This window comes from Vicia villosa, unplaced genomic scaffold, assembly GCF_029867415.1.
Source record: "Vicia villosa cultivar HV-30 ecotype Madison, WI unplaced genomic scaffold, Vvil1.0 ctg.000010F_1_1, whole genome shotgun sequence".
NCBI lineage: Eukaryota > Viridiplantae > Streptophyta > Magnoliopsida > Fabales > Fabaceae > Vicia > Vicia villosa.
In genome coordinates, this window is record NW_026704940.1 from 2,052,717 (window position 1) to 2,071,957 (window position 19,241).

Below are 19,241 nucleotides of genomic sequence, written 5' to 3' on the forward strand. Positions count from 1 at the left end.
TAAAAAAATATTAAGACAATATATTAATATAAGTGTTATTTGTAAGTTAAAACATGAAAATAAATTGGATTAATGGTAGAGAAGATTGCCTCGTCCTTGGTTCGACTCTTACATAGTGCAAAATTTAGTCCATGTCATAAATAATATAAATAATAATATATATGACCGTACAATCATGCACTTCAACATTTTGACTCTACGGCAACGCCTAACTTTTAGAAGGTAAAAAAACCGTTCTCATAGAGTTTAATATACAACAAAATTTATTAACCGTTGTAGTAGCATATATATTTTTTAAAAATATTAAACAACGGTCAATAACCATTCGTTAAGATGAGAAGGAGAACGGTCTTATACTATTTAATTTGGCAACGCGTAGAAACCGTTATCATATAATTTTCATTTATTTTAATATAATATATATAAATATATATAAATAAGGCCGTTCTCTTATACTATTAGTATATTTCATTAAAAAACTAATAAAATTGTTCCTATATATCTGTGAAATTTTTCAGTCTACCGCTAAAACAAGAGAAGCTCTTAGTCTTCCCTCCCAATTGGTCAATATCAGTGTATCAAAACTCTCAAAAATTACGACAAATTAAATTTTCTTCCCTCCATATTGAAACATCCCTCCCATATCCCCTAAAATTTCCAAACCCTAAACTCAATTTCATCCTAAAATCAGAAATTCCCCAAAATCCGCGTCTTAATTTCGTCACTGTGTTTTCATTGTGAAGAAAATTTGTGAAAACCGTAAGGTTTATCGGCTAAAATATCCCTATCACCAACCTTTGAGTGACAAAATTTTGTTGGTTAATGGAGCAGCAGAGATTGTCGGCTACACGCGGGCTTGACGGAGCAACACAGATCTACGGTTTTACGTAGGTTTGATGGAGCAGCAAAGATCCTCAGCTTCACGCAGATAGGTTTGACGGAGCATCGCACAATCTCTCTATCACCAACCTTTCATTCAATTGCTTCTTCTCAAACTCACAAACCCATTTATTTTCCTTAACTTTTAAGGTTTAAAATGTTTTAGGCATGTTGAAGGTACCAGATCTTTTGTATCTTATGTTTTCATGGTTTGTTTTGGTATTTCTCTCTATTCTTTTTAAATCTAAAAGGATAATTCAATTTTTTCACTTATATTATGTCATGTTTTAGTTGTTTGTTTTGGTATTGCTATCTGTATTTATTTTAAATCTTAAAAGATGATTCATTGTTTTAATTATATTGGTTGTTCATGTCATACACGGTTTTGTGTCTTTATGTTTTCATTGAATTTAACAGGGCTAAATACGCTTGTCATTATAAAACACGGAGGGTCTCAAAGTGACGGGGCATTCAAACGCCAAAAGAAACAAACACATCGATTGTTGCTGCTACAGAAGATGAAAATAAATCTGAATTTGGTGTGTTCTGTTGTTAAAGGAAAGTAGGAATGTTGCTTCGCAGACATGCACATAGAAGATACCGCGAGACTACTCGTGAACCATCAAGTACAGGTTAGTTTCATCTTGCTTATATGTTACTTGCAATTGGCATTATATATAACTATTTTCATTAATGAGTTATCAAACTGTTTCCAAGAGTACATTTCATCTTTGCTGGAAGTGCATATCTTGAATTTTAAATTCAAATCTTACTGAAAGGTATAATGTTATCCAACTTTCAAGATGCTTAATGTATGTGAAATGAGGATTTAGAGTTCTCATGTGAGTTTTTTGTGTGCATGTCTTGCTTGAATTTTGGTATTACTTTTTGTCTTTACATCGGGTGATAAACATTACATTATTTCACTCACTCTTATGACTTTGTAATGACAATTATAGTTAGAGGATTAGGTAAAGGTGATGGTTTGTTGGAGAAGCCCCCAACCATAGAGACAACATCATCTGGTAGAGAATCTGAATTTGATTTAAGAGAAAGTTTGTGAATAGAGTACAATTCTTGGTTTTCTATCACAAATCTAAAGGTGAAGGTAAATGGTTCCTTAGTTCAAATCTAGAGGTGACGTAAAACTGAGGGCTGGTAGTGATGATGCAAGTGTTGAATGGTGATAGAGAGACTTTTCAAGAGGACAAAAATGTAAGAAGAGTTTGATGAAAACAAAAACAATAACCAAGCAAGGTACGGTGCGGTGATGGCGTAAAAAGAAATATAAGTGATAATGGCAAGAACCGCAGCGATGGTGCAATGGTTAAAAAGAACATAAAGTAAGATGTGAAGAACACAAACAGAGTTCTCTCAATAGTTAGGACAATCTTACTTGAGCTAATTGGTCACTTAATTAATTGATCAGGACACTCACAAAGTAACATCAAATTGTGTTATAATATCTATATTTATAAAACTAACTTGTTTCTTTCAAATCACAGGAACGATTTCATGATGATTCACAACTTGATTTGAAGCAATTTCATTAGTAGCAGGACAACATCTTGGCTAGTTATTGGACAAGATTTTTGGGTAAAGTATTTGACATTTGACTTTATAAATTACTTACGTTTGTGTTTGATAAGGTGCCATCTTTTTCTTACGTTTCAGTTAATTTCAATGATAAGTAACCACTCAAACACAAAGGCTCCCCCAAGATGAAGTTTGAGTTTTTTGAGGTTTATATTTTCCTTGTGTAAATGGTCAAACTTAAGATATCAAAAGCTAATAAAAAAAATCAGTTTAATCCCATACTCCATAACCACATATATTATTCATAAGCATTGGTAAATGTGAGGAATAAAGCATATGTTTCTACCACTAGAACTCTTGTGATATTTCCTTTTTGATGATTCATAGTGGGACCCCTTTATAGTCCTTTTTGTGTAAACTATTATGAATTTGGTTTATAGTCCATTTAAAGCCTACCAAGGTGAGAGACTTATGAGTGATTGCTCTGTAAATCTGGTTTATGTTTTAAATAAATGTACTTGACCATTAATTTGTTTGATATGTGACTTAGGTCCGACATTTATAGAGTTAAGTTGCTTATGTACAAACTGTTCAATGTATCATTTTTAGTAATTTAGTTTAAGTAGATTAGTTTTTAGTTTACATGATAATAGTTTTAGCTTCATCACAGGTTTGAAGAGATGGGACACAAATGACCTTAATTGTATTACTGCACTCTTGTTTGGAAGCTTGTTGCAGTTTTTGGAACTTTATCAGGTAAGTAAACATGTCATTGAAGTTTGTTTAGACTGACTTATTAAAATTTATATATGCTAGCATAAAAACTTGTAGGAATTTTTTATTAATCTTATGGAACCTTCTTATTACACATTCATAAGACTATGTACAATGGTTACATTATTCAACACCCTACTTTTTCACTTTTTATCTTCCACATCATCTTCTCTCTCTTCCACCTAATAATTCAACACCTATTCAATTTTTTTTCACTACAATGGTTTTGTTTAATAAAATTCAACACCCTACCCCACATCATATTCTTATTTTCTTTTAAAGTTTTGTTTTTATGATTATATATTAATATCTATTATCAATTAAAAGTGAATTTTTTTTTATGAGTCCAAATCAAATGAACCAAGTCTCTATTTATAGAGGAAAAAAAATAATGAATTTTGATAAAAATAAAAATAAATAAAAAATTTATTTACTATGAAATAATTAATTTTAAATGATTAAAAGAAAATAAAATCTAAATAATCACAACAACCAATAAAATTGTGTAAAGTGTTGCATGTGGCCCCACTTTTTTCTCATTCAACATGTTGAATCTTTTCAACACCAATTAATCCACATCACATTAAACACCTCATTCAACAAACCATTGTAGACATTCAACTATTGAATAATTTTTTCAACACCCCCATTGTAAATGGTCTAAGCTGTTTTAAAATTATTTTCTTTAAGTTCTTCAAGATATCTAATGAAAAAAATTGATTAAGGATTATGGGGATTTTCTTGAAATTATGTCTATGTTTAATGGTATTTAGTATTTGACATGTCGATAATTCTTTGGTTTGCTTGTTTATTTTGAAGAAACTAGTTTTTTACCTCATCATTGCAGAAACAGATTCGCTGTAGTAAATACATAATGCAGTTACAGATTCACAGTCACTACAGTATTTGTTGCTTATCTAAATTTTAATTTTACTGGTTTGTTTTAGGCTTTGACAGACCAAAGTACAGTAGATATGAATATTTCAAATCTAGTGTGAGGATTGACCTACAATCTGGTTCAGCTCTTGGGAATTATTGTTGTGATGTCTCAAGCTGCATGGCAGGTGTTCATAGTATTGATTCCTGTCATGGCTGCTTGCATATGCTACCAGGTACTCCCTCTAAATCATTGAGTGTACTAACTTTTACCATAAAATTCGTTTCATTTACTAAAGTACCATTGTAAATAAATATGTCATATTATGCAGTGATACTACTCAGCATCAACACGGGAATTGACGCGATTAACTGGTACATGTCAAGCTCCAGTTATACAACATTTTTCCGAAACAATTTCTGGATCAACAACCATAAGCTGTTTTGAGCAAGAAAACAAATATGCAATTGATAGACAAATACTCACAACCTAAATTATACAGCACCAGTGTGATGAAGTGGTTGAGTTTCATATTGGATCTTTTATCCTCTACCATATTTGCTTTCAGCTTGGTTTTCTTGGTATCTCTTCCAAGTTCAATAGTCGGTCCTCGTGAGTCTTTCTATTTTAATTTGTATACATTAACTAATCATACTCACTCGTAATGACATTAGGCTTAAAACATTAATTTTGTTTTTGTGAAGGCATTGTGGGATTGGCTGTGACATATGGGATTAATCTAAATGCTGTACAATCTACTTTCGTTTCGATTTTTTGCAATTTAGAGAAAATTTGGAGAACAAAATTTGGAGAAAGAATACTTCAGTACACCTTCATCCCAAGTGAAGCACCTCTTGTAATAAAAGACTATCAACTAGATCATTATTGGCCCTCATTCGAAGAGGTTCATATATTTGATCTGAATCTCCTGCCGTCTTGTTAGGCCAAGGGAATGAATTACTTGCAGACCAACCATCTTCTTGTTATCCATTGAGATTTGAGTCTCGAAACCATAGAGATTGAACTGATTTATGCTTTACATTATAACTTTAGAGCTTTCGAATTATTATCTTATTTCAATTATATTATTTTTATTTTGTGGATCCCGAATGATGATATCAATGAAGGTTTTTCAGTCATTCGAAGATAAAAATACTTAGATGTAGAGATGTAGATGTTTTTAGTTTATTTTTATGGATTAAAGATGTTATTTTGATTATTAAAAATGATTTACATTATGATATGTATATTGAATATTTTATTTTGTTATGTAATTTTTCTAAAATGTAAGATCATAATAAAATTTGTATATGAATATTATTATATAAAAAAATTGTGAATGGTGATTGACGTTAATTACCAAGTTTATAAATAAATTGATTTTATATTTATTAAAACAAATCATTTGTTGCAACGGTCAGAAAGCGTTGTTGCAGCCATTGAAGAAGAAATTTAGATGGATGCCTATCAAAACGGTTTAAAATACACTACGACTAAAAACCGTTGTTGTATTAAATAAATCAACCCTTCCTACAAATACATCACTTGCAACGGTTTTAATCTCAAAACGGTGCCGAACCGTTGCTGTTGAGAACCGTTCTCTAAAGAAAATTAAAACAACGGTAATTTCAAGGGCGTTGTCATTGGGTAAAAAACCGTTGCGAAAAGATTCAGCAACGCCTCAGTCGGGCACGGCATAAAAACCGTTCTTATAGCTAAAGGCAACGGTTTTTTTAGATTTCGCAACACTTTTCTATCGTTGTCGTATAGTTAAAATGTTGTAGTGATGGTTCAAAAGTAGGAAAAAAAACTCATTTGAGAAATATATTAAGAGAGGAACTAACATGGCTTAGTTAAATTTTGCAAGGGATTAAATAAACTTTTTTTCTTAGGGGAATTAAGAGTCTATTTGGTAAAATAGCGGTTGATTGATAAGTTAGCAGATAGCTTATAGCTTATGGCTATGGCTGATGATTGATAGCTTATAGCTAATAAGTTAATTGAAATTTTTGGTAAAATTAGCGGTTCAACTAACTTATAAATATAAAATGACAAAAAGATATTTAATACATAATAATTTCATTTTTAACTAAAATAAATTATAAAGCATAAAAGTGGACTTTTGTTAAAATAATGAGGATTAAAAAAAGGTAAAACGCTATTTGAAATAACGTATGAAAAATAAACGATAAGCTAGCAAAATAAGCTACAAGCTTATCATGAAAAAACATTACCAAACGGGTCTAAATTATCATTTGAGCTTATAAGCTACAAGCTCAAAAATATGTCTTACCAAACATACTCTAATTTGAATTCTATAATTTTTGTGAAGAACTAAAATGAATTTTCAATCTTATATTAATATTTTAAATTAGTGATATAATATGATTGAATGATAAATTTTATTAGAATATGGTGTAAAATTATTTTACACAAGTGCAATACCTTAATCTCATTTTAAAAATTGAATTTAAAATTATTTTTCGAACAATTAAATGAATTTAAAATCGGATCCAATTTAAATGGCTTTTACAAAAAAGATATTCATAATTTTTAATTATTTTTTATTTTTCAGTTGTTTTTAAAAGTTTGTAGTTTTAATTTGATCCGGTTTAGATTTAAACACATTTATAATTATATTAGAATGTATCAATCAAGCGGAAGAATCGTTTATTGGGATGGAAGAATCGATTGTTCAATCTTGGAGGTAGGATAACTCTCTTGAAATCTATTTTGAGTTCCCTCACTATTTTCACAATGTCTTTCTTCAAGATGTCGGCAAAAGTTATTAAAAAATTTACAAGTCTTCAAATTAATTTTTCATGGGGAGGAGCGGAGGAGAGGAGAAAGATCCATTGGGTTAGTTGGAATGTTGTCACTTTACCTTTTTTGAAGGGGGTCTAAATATTAAAAATGTAGCGGATTTTAATTTATCCCTCCTAAATAAGTGGAGATGGAGAATTCTTCAAGTCCAAAAAATGTTGTGGTATGATATTTTGAAAGCTCGTTATGGTGATTTGTCTACCCTTGTCTTGTGTGGAAGAGTTTCTAATAATTCTTCTTCCTTTTGGTGGAGTGATTTATTAAAGATTGAGAGTATTGTGAATTTGGATCCTATTGTCTCTTTTTGTGGCTTTAAAGTTAGCAATGGTTTTAACATTCTCTTTTGGAAAGCTAATTGACGAGAGGATTCCATTTTAAAACATGCTTACCCGAATCTTTATTTGGCATCTTCTTTTAAGAAGGTTTCAGTGACGGAAATGGGTGGGTGGTGTGATGGTGTGTGGATGTGGAGCGATTTGGGCATTCCCTTGGCGATGTTGGAAGAACCGAATCTTTTGCCCCTCTATTTGGAGTTGCGGGCTTGTTTGGAGCTTTTTGGGGGTATGGCGGAATTAAAGGACGAGGTGTCGTGGTCTCTTGCTTTGGAGAGGGGGTTTTCGGTGTCATCGTGTTATGCTCATTATGCTTCTTTTTGTCTTCCGTTCAAACCTCCTAATAGGTGTGATGTGGCTTTGGATATTATTTAGAATTTATCAATACCTTTCAAGATTAAAGCTTTTGGATGGAGGCTTTTTGTGGATAGACTTCTTTCCAAGGATCTCTTGATTTTTCGAGGTATTAATTTTCCTTTGGCAAATATTAAGTGTGTCTTTTGTGATTTCACTTAGAAAATAGGAGCCATACTTTTTTAAATTGTTTTATGATTAAGAAAGTTTGGAGGGAGATAGCCTCTTGGGTAGGTTTTTTGGTCATGGAGGAGGATGAGTGTCTTCCGCATTTTATGAGATGGTACTCAATTTGTCGTGTAAAAAAGTTAAAAGATGGCAAATTGGGTGTTTTTTGGCTTGCTACTTCTTGGGTTATACGGTTGACTAGAAATGGCATTTGTTTCCGGAATGAGGGTTGGAGCATTAACAACATGATTTGGAATATTAAATTGTTGGTTTGGAGGTGATCCTTTTGTGGGGAAATTACTCACCCCAATTGTTGTCTTTATGATTTTTGCAAAGACCCGATGGGTTTTTTATCGTAGACCGAATTAGTTTGTAATTTCTTTTTTGACCGATTTTTTCTGATTTTATGAGTAAAAAGGTTGAAGAACTCTTAGTTCTCCCTTATATTAAATCCTTGCTTACAAAAAAAAAAACAAATCTCATATCTTTTTTATCTTTTTGGATTCTTTTTCCGATGCAAGTGTAATGGAGTGTATTGTGATTCACTCTTATTTGGGTATTTCTTATGCTTAGATTTAGTCTTATATTATTCATTTAGTGGATGTGGATACTGAAATATGTTATTATGAACAAATGAATTCAGCAAGCCATATAGGATAGAGATAAATGGAATAGGTGAGATAGTTCAAGGTGTACATTGTTAATCTAAGATTTAGTTTTTAATAACAGTATTTATTTATATTTATACATTAATTTAAATAAGTTGTTGATATTTATAAATCAACAATTTTTTTTTTAAAAATACAGAATAAATATTTTTTAATTCCAAGTTAATGAATTTATTATTTGAAATCTTAAAAGTTGATTTATATATAATATATATAGAAAAAAAGGTATTGGCTAATTTCTCTACTAGGTTGGTTGGTTACCATTAATCATGTATTTCTGACTTCACTTAACTAAGTTCAACTCCAGTAAGATGCAGTGACTCAAAAAAAGTACTGACCCAACAAAAATTCATAGGTAACTAAGAATAAAGTTGGACGAGTTCGGGCCGAAAATCCCAATCTGACTCAAACTATGGTTGATTTTTAATGGTCTATCACCATCCATTTTTTTGGTAAGTTTCCCATGCATTTTTTAATTTAAATGACATTGACGACAGTCTTTCACACTATGTTTTAGTATCCAATTTCGTTGTTTTTAAGTACTTTTACTGTAGATGCATTTCTATTTTGTATGGTTTTAATGAAGATTATGCAAATTTGTGGAAAAGACCTACCCAAGTCAAAATCATCTTAACCCGATAAATTTTATAGTATTTCACCATGAAGGTTATGATGAAGAGGCAAGGAGAAGATTAGCACACGGAGAAAAGAAGAAAATCAAAGAATTTTTTTATGAGACAGACAATAGTGGCTCACCTCCACAACCCAATGGCATTATAAAGCTTCAAAGAGGCAAAACAAAGTTTTCACTAGCACGTCAATATGATTCAAACATTCTACTAAATTTTCTAAATAGATGAATTTGTAACCATGAAGTATAATCTAAGATGGAGCGAATTAGATTCGCTGGATTTTTCTTACTTTGCTAATTGAAGGATTTTGAAAGCGAGGTAACTATTTGTTTTAATGGTTCTTAGAATGAATGGTGCAAAAAATAAATTGCAGAAAATAAATGAATACAATAAATTATTCTAGTTCCCATTATAACCGAGGGTACATCTAGTCCCTTCACACTTTGAAGGATTTTACTCTATGTTAGATCTTTGTACAAATCTCACACCAAGATCTCTCTTACAATCTTCTAACATAAACACCAACACTATCATGGACTTTAAATGACCCCAATTCAAATAACCTTGTTCATAAAACAACAAACAATATGTTAGGATTTGAATTACACCAACTCAAATAACCTTTTACAACAAACAACTTATCACAACAAACTTGATGATTAAGTTACAACATACTATTTTGAATAATCTTAAGTATTTGAATCCTGAATGAATTCCAAGATGAAGATTGATATTCCCTTACAATGTTACAATTCAATAATATATAAACTTGAAGTGCTCATAATATATTATGAAACTTTTTTTAATGATTTGAAGGTTATGCACAAAGTTTTAACATTTTTAAAAATGAACGGAATACTTAAAAAATTGATTTGGACTGTATTAATTTTTTTAATAAAAGAGGTATTTGGTAATTATGATAATTGTTCCTTAAATATATGCTAAGAAACCTTTATGATCATATGCATAGGTTTTAAGATGATTAATGAAGGTTTGCGCGGCATTAGGATGATAATGGTTCATGGAAAAGGCACAAAATTGAATTCTACATCGTTTTAAATTTTTTCTAAATTTCTAAAATTTTGATTGTAACACCTTGACACCGACGCACAATTTATAAAATAAAACTGAGTATATTTTTTACCAAAGAGTGTCACACATTTTTAACATAAACATCTTTCATCATTTAACATATCACATCAGAATTTAAGACATTTAATAACTAACATCTTCTCATGGTCTCAAAATTAGGAATTAGCTTTAATTGAAATAAAACATTAGTTCAATGACAACTAATAAGCAGACTAAAATAAACAACGATCCCATCCCTAGTGTTATAGAACAAAGCAATCGAAAATTAAAATAACAGAAAATAATAAATAAATGAAGAAAAGCCTCAATGTCATCTTCCAACTCACAACAGCTATTGCTTTCCCTGAGTATTTGTACCATAGCATATAGAACACCACACAAACCAAACAAAAGAGTGGTGAGAATACGCTCAAATATATTAATGGTGCAAAATATAGCAAGGGTAACATATTCAACACAATCATCAATCACACGTTTTATTCATAACAATAAACCAATCACATGCGTTTATGTTTGCAATGCAAAAAACCTCTCGACTTAATGCATGTAGTACAATTTTATGGACATCGAAGTTGTGTTACTGACATTCATCTACTCGCTTTGATTCTTCTTCGAACCTGGTTCCTCTTCGAACCCAAATTCATCATCGATCCCCACTTCTGACTAAGCGACTCGTCACTTTTCAACATAACACATGATGCATGACATGCAGATGCAACGACACTATATGTCCACTTCAAACCGTACACAATAGCATATAAGGAAATCACAGTAGTTCTCACTCCGAACTACATGTCTCAACATCAACCACATATAATTATAAACTCATTATATAATTATATAAAAATATCGAATATTGTTTAACTCATCATTATTCTATTACAACAAACTAACTCATCAAACATGTCGAAACAACTGACAAACATCAACCGCAGATGAACAGAGCTAAAAAAATTGAAATCAAAACAACCAACTTGCCACTGCCATCACTCGCTAAGCGACCATACAGCTTGCTAGGCGAGCTCTTTCTAAGCGAAGCCATAGCTCGTTAAGCGACAATCTCAAACCATAACCATCTACCCCTTTGATTGTCTCGATAAGCGAGACTCTCTTTCGCCAAGCAAAAATCCCTAAGTGAGCTCCTGTTTCCTAAGTGAAAGCGTTCAGGCCTGCAATAAAATCAGAACACGATTCCACCATTGAAGCTCTATTAAAGCTTAAATTTCGACCCCCAATCTCCTAAACCAAATAGAAAACATTACATATATATCATACTATGTTTATTACATCAATTAACCACTGATTTTCATCTCTAAATCATCAATTTATCTCAAATCTGAGAATATGTTCATCACACCAAAAACCTTAAACATGAATAACAATCCAATCAATTTGAACATACAGACGCACACATAAATCATAAGTAAAACAATGCACGAAATTCATATTAACAACATCAACCACAATATATTTATCATCGATTTTTTCTTTAAGAACACATAGACATCAACATTGGTAAAAGATGGAAAAACCTAGAGGATGGTGAGGATCCCTTTCTATCCTTCATGCATTTGACACCAATATTAGAGTAATTTCCCTACCTTAATTATTTAGCAGTAATTCAAGCTCTAGCTACGGACTTTCTTCACTTCTTTAACCCTCATTCTTGCTCTTTCTCACAAAAGCTCACTCTTCTAATTTTCAATTCATGTACTGACTCAAATAAGCTCCATTAATCCCTTTTTAATAATAAACCTAATTTTTGAATTTAATAATTACACCTTGGCCTTAACTCCTTTCTAATCAGCACCATTTTATCCTTTTTTTTTTTAATAAATTCCAATTTCCATCCAATCTCTTACAAATTTATCATTTTCTATTATTTTACTTAAATAATACTTTCATAAATCTCAATAAAACCTCGTAAACACCAATTAAATCACATAAAGCATTTTATCCCAAAATAAATAAAATAAAAAATTTATAAATTCAATCAAATTATTAATTGAAAGTTCAGGGTGTTATAACTTTCTCCCACTTAGAGATTTTTCGTCCTTGAAATACCCTAAATGAAACAACTCTGGATATAATTCTTTCATCTGACTCTCCAGCTCACATGTCGTGCTTCCTCAGGCAGGTCTTCTCCACACTACCTTCACCAGCACAATCTCTTTTTCTCTCGAGTGTTTCACCTCTCGATCATCAATTTGCAATGGCGATGCTTCCACAGTCAAGTTATCTATCACTTGCACATCATTCATTTGAATCACATGAGACAAATTTGCAACACACTTCTGAAGTTGAGACACATGAAACACATAGTGAAGATTCGAAAGAGACAGTAGTAAAGCAACTTTGTAGGCCACTTCTCCTACTCTTTTTAGAATCTGATAAGGACCGATGAAACAAGACGTGAGTTTTTTAGACTTCAATGCACGTCCAACATCAGTCACCAGAGTGACTCTCAATAACACATGATTATCCTTTTGAAACTCAAGAATTTTTGTTAGGTTATCGTGATAACTCTTCTTTATATTGTGCGATGCTTTCATCTTCTCTTGAATCATCTTAATCTTCTCAACAGACTGTTGAACGATCTCAGGTCCAAGCACCGCACCTTCACTAGAATCATACCAACATTAAGGTGTCCTATGCCACCCATCATACAAAGCCTCAAACAATGTCATTCCAATACTAGAATGTAAATTATTATTATAGGTAAACTCGATTAATGACAAGTAATTGTCCCAATAACCTTCATGCTCCAAAACATAAGCTCTAAGCAAATCTCGTAATTGATTTGCATTAGAAGGAATCATGCCTTTAATGATATCTTGTAGTATTATTATTGGATTAATTCATTGAGATGTTTCCAAACTCTCTTGGTATTGTGTTTTGCTTCTGCGTATTTTAAAATCATTGATTTCGTTTTATGGAACCTAAAATGTTTTTGAAATTGTCTTGTTAAGGATAGGTATATTCAACCTCTTTTCTAGACCTTTTGATTCCATGTTATCATCCAACAATTGGTATTAGAGCGAGGCTTTTGATCAAAGTCTTGAGACTCCAAAAGTTGAGGACATGGTTCCTTTTTGATCGTATGAGTTTTTTATTTATTCAGAAGCTTATGTGATTCAATGAATCCCAATAATATTACATAGATTTCCTAATGTCTGATCATTCATTGCATGCATTACATATATTAACTTAAAGTAAAAACTTATTTGTATTTCCTTCAATTATCAATTATATTTAAGATATTCTTTAAGTTTTGATTCATCCATAATTAAACTGACGAAATTTTGAGGTATATGCAGTGCGAAAACCTGACACTATCTCTCAAATTTTGTTCTTGATTAATCCTACTTAAAGATGGATATGCATTCATATGTAAACATGCTTGAAGTTTTTGGGAGATTAAAGAAATAAGCAAAAAAGTCTTCTAGTGACCTATTATTCCAAGGTTATCGTAAAAAGAAGATGAAGACAATTTGTGACATTTGGAAATATTCTCTGGGTTCTCAACAATTACAAAAGATTCAAGGGTTACAAGGTGTTCCTTGAAGTGCTGATAATCGTCAAAGAGTTGAATCAATTACCTGAGATTGTCAATATATGCCAATAAAAAATAATTAGAACATTCATCGTACAAGTTCTTATGAAGGAGACTCTGATTGTGACTTTCATACGTGCAAGAAGAGCTGTATCCAATTCATTTATTATTGATTGTACTTTAGCTTATGTTATTCTTGTTGTTGATTACTAATCATTTTCGTGTGCAACAAATGAAGCCCAGGTCGTCTAAATTAATATGATTGTTTCAACCCTCCTCTGTTCTCTTTGTTGTATACATGTTTGTAACTATTTCTTTGCTTAAGTGTATTGTTTGTTTGAAATATGTGTGTGTGACATGTTTGTGCATTTCATGTTTTGTTCATTCAATTATCTCATGCATCGATTATATTTTATTTTGTCCGTGCATAGTTTTTACATTTGCATTATTCATTAGTTCATACATTAAAAGTATTTTTTGGCATTTTCATTAAAGGTGTCTTCCATTAAAATCCTTTTTGCATTCAATTAAATCTTTTTCATCCATTAAATATTTTCAAAAATTTTCTTCATGATTCGAGTCACAAATATAACCTAATTCAAAACACAAAGTTTAAATTTTTTTAGATTTGGGGCTGTCAAAATTGATTTGAGCCAGTACTTGTACATGATTCAAATCATAGTTCTTTGTCTTTAAATTTTTAATACATGATTCAAACATGAAACCGAAGGTCACACTTGCTTTAACATGTTTCAAAGCCTATTTTTTCCCACTCATTTCATTTCATCATAACTCTTTTCAAATTTCTTTCAAAACACTCACACTCTCATTTAAAACCCATGTTTGAAAATCACCTCTTCATTATCAATCATTTAATATCATTCATCCATTATCAATCGTCATCACATTTCATCATATCTCATCAAAACCCTTTTGGCCCCAACCTCTTCTTTCATCAACAAGTTCAATTTGTGTTATCTCCTCCATTCCCCATGCATTCAACTTCATCTAACAAAGGAAAATTCAAGATAATATAAAGCTCTACATCTCTCATTGCTCCTTGTCCAAAGAGGCCTAGAACAAAGATGTAAGAGTCTAAACAAAGTTCAGATGCTCAAAATGCTTGCAAAAAGTCTTCCACTCGGAATCATACACTTCCTGCCATCTACAACAAGATCAACCATATGATACCTGAATAAAATATGAATGTGTTTGCAGAAAAGTTTCTGAACAATCCGATTAAGTCGGAGTACTATGTTGACAAGCGTGTTGAAATTGATTTAAAAGTGAAATTTCTTCAACCTTTCGCCAAACATAGTTTGCTAAAGTTTATCGGGTTGAACAAGATATTCAATCCAGATCACGTCAAAGCTTTCTACTGAAACCTAGAGTTAGATCCTACTACTTTAACAAGTATATTTAAAGACCGTGTAATTAAGTTTGATTACAATAATTCCACTGCTCACTTTGATTTGAAGTATGTTGGTATGAGTGCATGCGTTGCAAAATTATCACAATATGATAAGACATCTTTTGTGCAATCTATTTCTAAGTCTATTTTTGGTGATCATCTTGACATGATTAACTTTCACATAAGCCAAGTTAAATTTGAAATAAGAATCCTTTATTAGATAATAGTCAAAGTCTTTCTACCAAAAGCCACGTAATTCGGTTAGGGATGATAAATTTGATTTGTATTCGATGTGGAAACTTCTCCATTGCAACGACATCAATTGGGTGAAGTTTACCATTGAGAGGATGTTTCATTACAAGGATAATCCAAAAAGGTCTTTCTAATTCTTTTGTTCAGTTAATTTTTGAGTTGAATGGTATTGTATCTAAGGAAGTTGATTTGGTGGAAGCTCCAAAAATTATGGAAAAATTTGTTGTCTCCACATGACGAGGCATTACTGCAATTCAAATGGTGTTTACTACTATTTGGGAAAATTTGGAAGGAAGGTGTATGAAAACAAGTTTGTGGAACCAAAGAAGAAGAAGAGAACTAGTTCTACTATATAATCTAGTTTTTTAAATAAGTGTTGGACGTTGTGTTATATATCAAGATAAGAGTTTCACTATACTCCATGGAAGACTTTGGTGAAGTATGGTAAAGACTGTTTGTAAGACGAAGTTGAGATTTGTCCAGTTGAACGCATGACTAATGGCAATCGCTCAGACAAGAAATCAGTGGGATCAAGGTAGATTGTCACATACGAAGACTTGGAGTAAGTTGTTGTGGATAACAAGGTTATTGGATCAAGATAATTGAGGATCTTGTTTTTGTTAGCAGTTTGAGTATATGCATCTACAGAGGAAATTACCGCGTGATATTTCATTGTAATCAAAATGCTTGTATCAAACTTATGAAATAGTGGAAGATCATGATTATTTTTTTATGGTCTTAATACCATTGAATAGTGGAATAGGCAAAGCGAGAACTAACAACGAATCATTATATATATCTATGTATCATTTTTTTCTTCCCTTATCTCCTTTAATTTTCTGCATTCATTACTATAGTTATTGCATCATTGCATCATTTGTATGTCATTTAAGTTAGATCTTGCTTATAGGGATTTACTATGTAAGCTTAAATTTGCGATGCATCAAACTTATTGGATAATCATAAATCCAATTATGTTTTGAATGATCTTATATGTAAAGTTTTTAAGGCTTTGGTTATCTTGTAATTGATTTACAATAGAAATAATCATTCGTTTAGTGATATCTTATAGCATTCTTATTAGATTAATTTATTGAGATGCTTCCAAGTTATCTTTGTGTGGTGATTTGTTTCCACGTATTTTAAAATCTCTAATTTCGTTTTATAGAACTTAAAATGTTTTTGAAATTATCTTATTAAAGATAGATATATTCAATCTCCCCTTCTAAACTTTTTGTGACCATATTCTCACCCAACATTTTTAACTCTAATTCTTCACAAACATTAATTAACTAATTAGATCAAATTCGATCTAACTCAATCTATAAGTACATACATATTCATAAATAAAAAAAGAATATTTTTTTAGGACACTCTCCGTAAAAATTGACACACTAACAAGTAACAACCAACTTTCTTTCCTACTCACACTCTTTAGATGTTGAATTTAATATAACAAAATTTTGTTGCATATTAGGTACTTGGAATTTTCTTTACCCACCTCCTTACTTTCTTGGTCACCCCGGTGAAATCTCCAAAATACCCCCTGTTTCGGAAATGCATTTTTGAAAACGTGTTTTTTTTGAAAAAAAAGGTGGTTTCGGAAATGTATTTCCGAAAAAAACGTGTTTTTTTTTTATGAAAAAAACTGATTTCGGAAATGTACATCCGAAATAATATTTTTTTCCAGAAAATAGGTGAATTCGGAAATGTACTTCTGAAATAAGGTCTGAATAGAAGAAAAATAACAAACAACGAGGACTCGATTTATTTAACGGATGAAGATTACATCGATCACGTTACATAAGATTAAAGTTACATATTGTTAAACACGGGTAGGTGAGGATGAGTCAACATTTTGATAACGTCGGCCCCCGATCTTTGAAGTTTCGCATCCAACTCGATCGAACCCTTCGAAGAAAATTGGTCGAAAGTTGTTCATAAAACCGCTAAATCTTCGTCGTTCTTGATCTCAAAAGGTGTGAACTCAACGTCTCCGTCGTCGTTAAGCGATGGCGAGCGGTTCTCGAGCTTGACAACCTTTCGATTTTCCAGATATTGCAATAGCGTGTTGAGCGACGTTATCAAGTCTGCAAACGGCGTGTCGCGCGAGAAGCGGAATTGGAACGACATCAGGTAGCCACTGGTGAAGTAGACGAATGCTAGGTGGGGGTAGGTTTGTGTCATTTGTGTTTTGTGGTGTGAAGAGGATGAAGAAGAGTGTGTTGTATTTATAGACTTATTGGAGTAATAATGGCCTAACAATCCTTATCCTGCATTCAGTGGAAGTTTCGGAAATGAACTTCCGAAATTGGTCTGAAAACATGTATATTTCGAAAGTTCATTTCCGAATTATGCAGAAACAGAGGTGAATTTTGCATTTTGTGCATTGCATTCTGTTTTGTGTTCACAATACCAAAAGCATACAAAATAGGCATAAAATAGGCAATGGCAACATAAAACATACTTATATTATATATGTATTGAATCAGTCCGATTTTACATGGTAAACGATAATACATACAAAAAAGACACACACCAGTCATTACAAACAAAAAACAGCCCGGTAAAAACTAAAATTCGCCGAACCAATCGGTGGCGCCTAAATCTAAAGTTGTTGCATTTCCGACCGATGGCCCATTTTCAAGACTTTAAGATTGCGTCGTTCATTGTAAACTTGCTTGATATTTGAAACGCTATCCGGTTTTTTCCGCTTCAAATCGGCAAGTATGTTGCGAGGCGCCACTTTGACTATCGTTAAATCCGAAATCACATTCTTCTCTTCGCGGGACAAACGACACGCCATTGGATGCCCGTGTAACTTGGCATCCAAGGCATGATTATGAATTCCACAAATGACGCTTAAACGCCACAAATCATCAACCCTCCGAGTCACGCGCAACTTAAACGGACACCCACACTTTCTCGATCCCGTGTCATCGTGTTTTAACACCCGGTTTGTTTGTACATAACTCCCACCCCGCTCACAATTCAAAACGACAAAAGCTTTCCGTCTACTATTTCCATTGTCGGACCTTAAAATAACAATTCCAAATCCAAGTTTACTAGCTTCGTTACGAACCCAATCAAGCAATTGTTCACAACTACCGAAGCTCTGATCATTTGTAAATTGTTGTCGTACATCAACCGCATCGATCAAGCAATTGTTCACGACTACCGAAGCTCCGATCATTTCCGAAACGACTACGTCATCGTTGCCAATGTTGTCCGGATGCACCATACCTAACATATGCAAAAATTAGCAAAATTGGCCAAAACTATTTTTTTACCGCCAGGGCTTATTTCGGAAGTACATTTCCGAAATTTGTTAGGTAACTTATTTCGGAAATGTACTTCCGAACCATCGCAGTTTTCAGCACAATTTTCTTCAATCAATGTAGTGAAATAGGGGATGAAATGAGAGATGTTTACCTCAAATTGTAGCTTTCTATGCTCCCTTTAATGTGATCAACGGTTTGAAACTTGATTTTGAGACGAAAAATGGATTGAGATTGATTGAGTTTTGGAGAGGGTTTGGAGGAGTTTTGGAGAAAAATGATGAAATAGTGAAGGAGGGAAAATTATATATGCAGATTTATTTTCGGAAATGAACTTCCGAAATATTACCTGATTGTAAAAAACAACGTATTTTTTGAATTTTCATGCATTTCGAAAATGCATCTCCGAAAACACCAATTTTTTGGTGTTTTCGGAAATGTATTTCCGAAGTCTAAAAAAATCTTTAAAAAAATTACTTCAGAAATGCATCTCTAAAGTAGGGGCAAATGGAGAATTTCACTGGGGTGACCCCATACGGAGGTGGGTAAAGAAATTTTCTAGGTGGTTTTATTCTCTCATTGTTTAAATTATTTTTTGACCAAGTTTTAATT

At 32.2% G+C, this 19,241-nt stretch overlaps 1 protein-coding gene and 1 long non-coding RNA gene across 2 annotated transcripts; one reads left to right on the plus strand and one right to left on the minus strand.

The window, feature by feature from the left end:
* Positions 1-1,208: 1,208 nt before the first annotated feature.
* Positions 1,209-4,855, plus strand: LOC131621601 (uncharacterized). Its single transcript, XR_009289635.1, has 6 exons — positions 1,209-1,511; positions 2,385-2,475; positions 3,086-3,171; positions 4,137-4,301; positions 4,398-4,678; positions 4,771-4,855. It is a non-coding gene; the product is annotated as an uncharacterized LOC131621601 (long non-coding RNA).
* Positions 4,856-12,264: 7,409 nt separating this feature from the next.
* Positions 12,265-12,954, minus strand: LOC131621657 (uncharacterized). Its single transcript, XM_058892685.1, has 2 exons — positions 12,891-12,954; positions 12,265-12,752 (listed from the first exon to the last, which is right to left on the minus strand). Exons 1-2 carry the CDS (start codon positions 12,952-12,954, stop codon positions 12,265-12,267), a joined length of 552 nt encoding a protein of 183 aa, XP_058748668.1.
* Between the last annotated feature and the right edge of the window lie 6,287 nt (positions 12,955-19,241).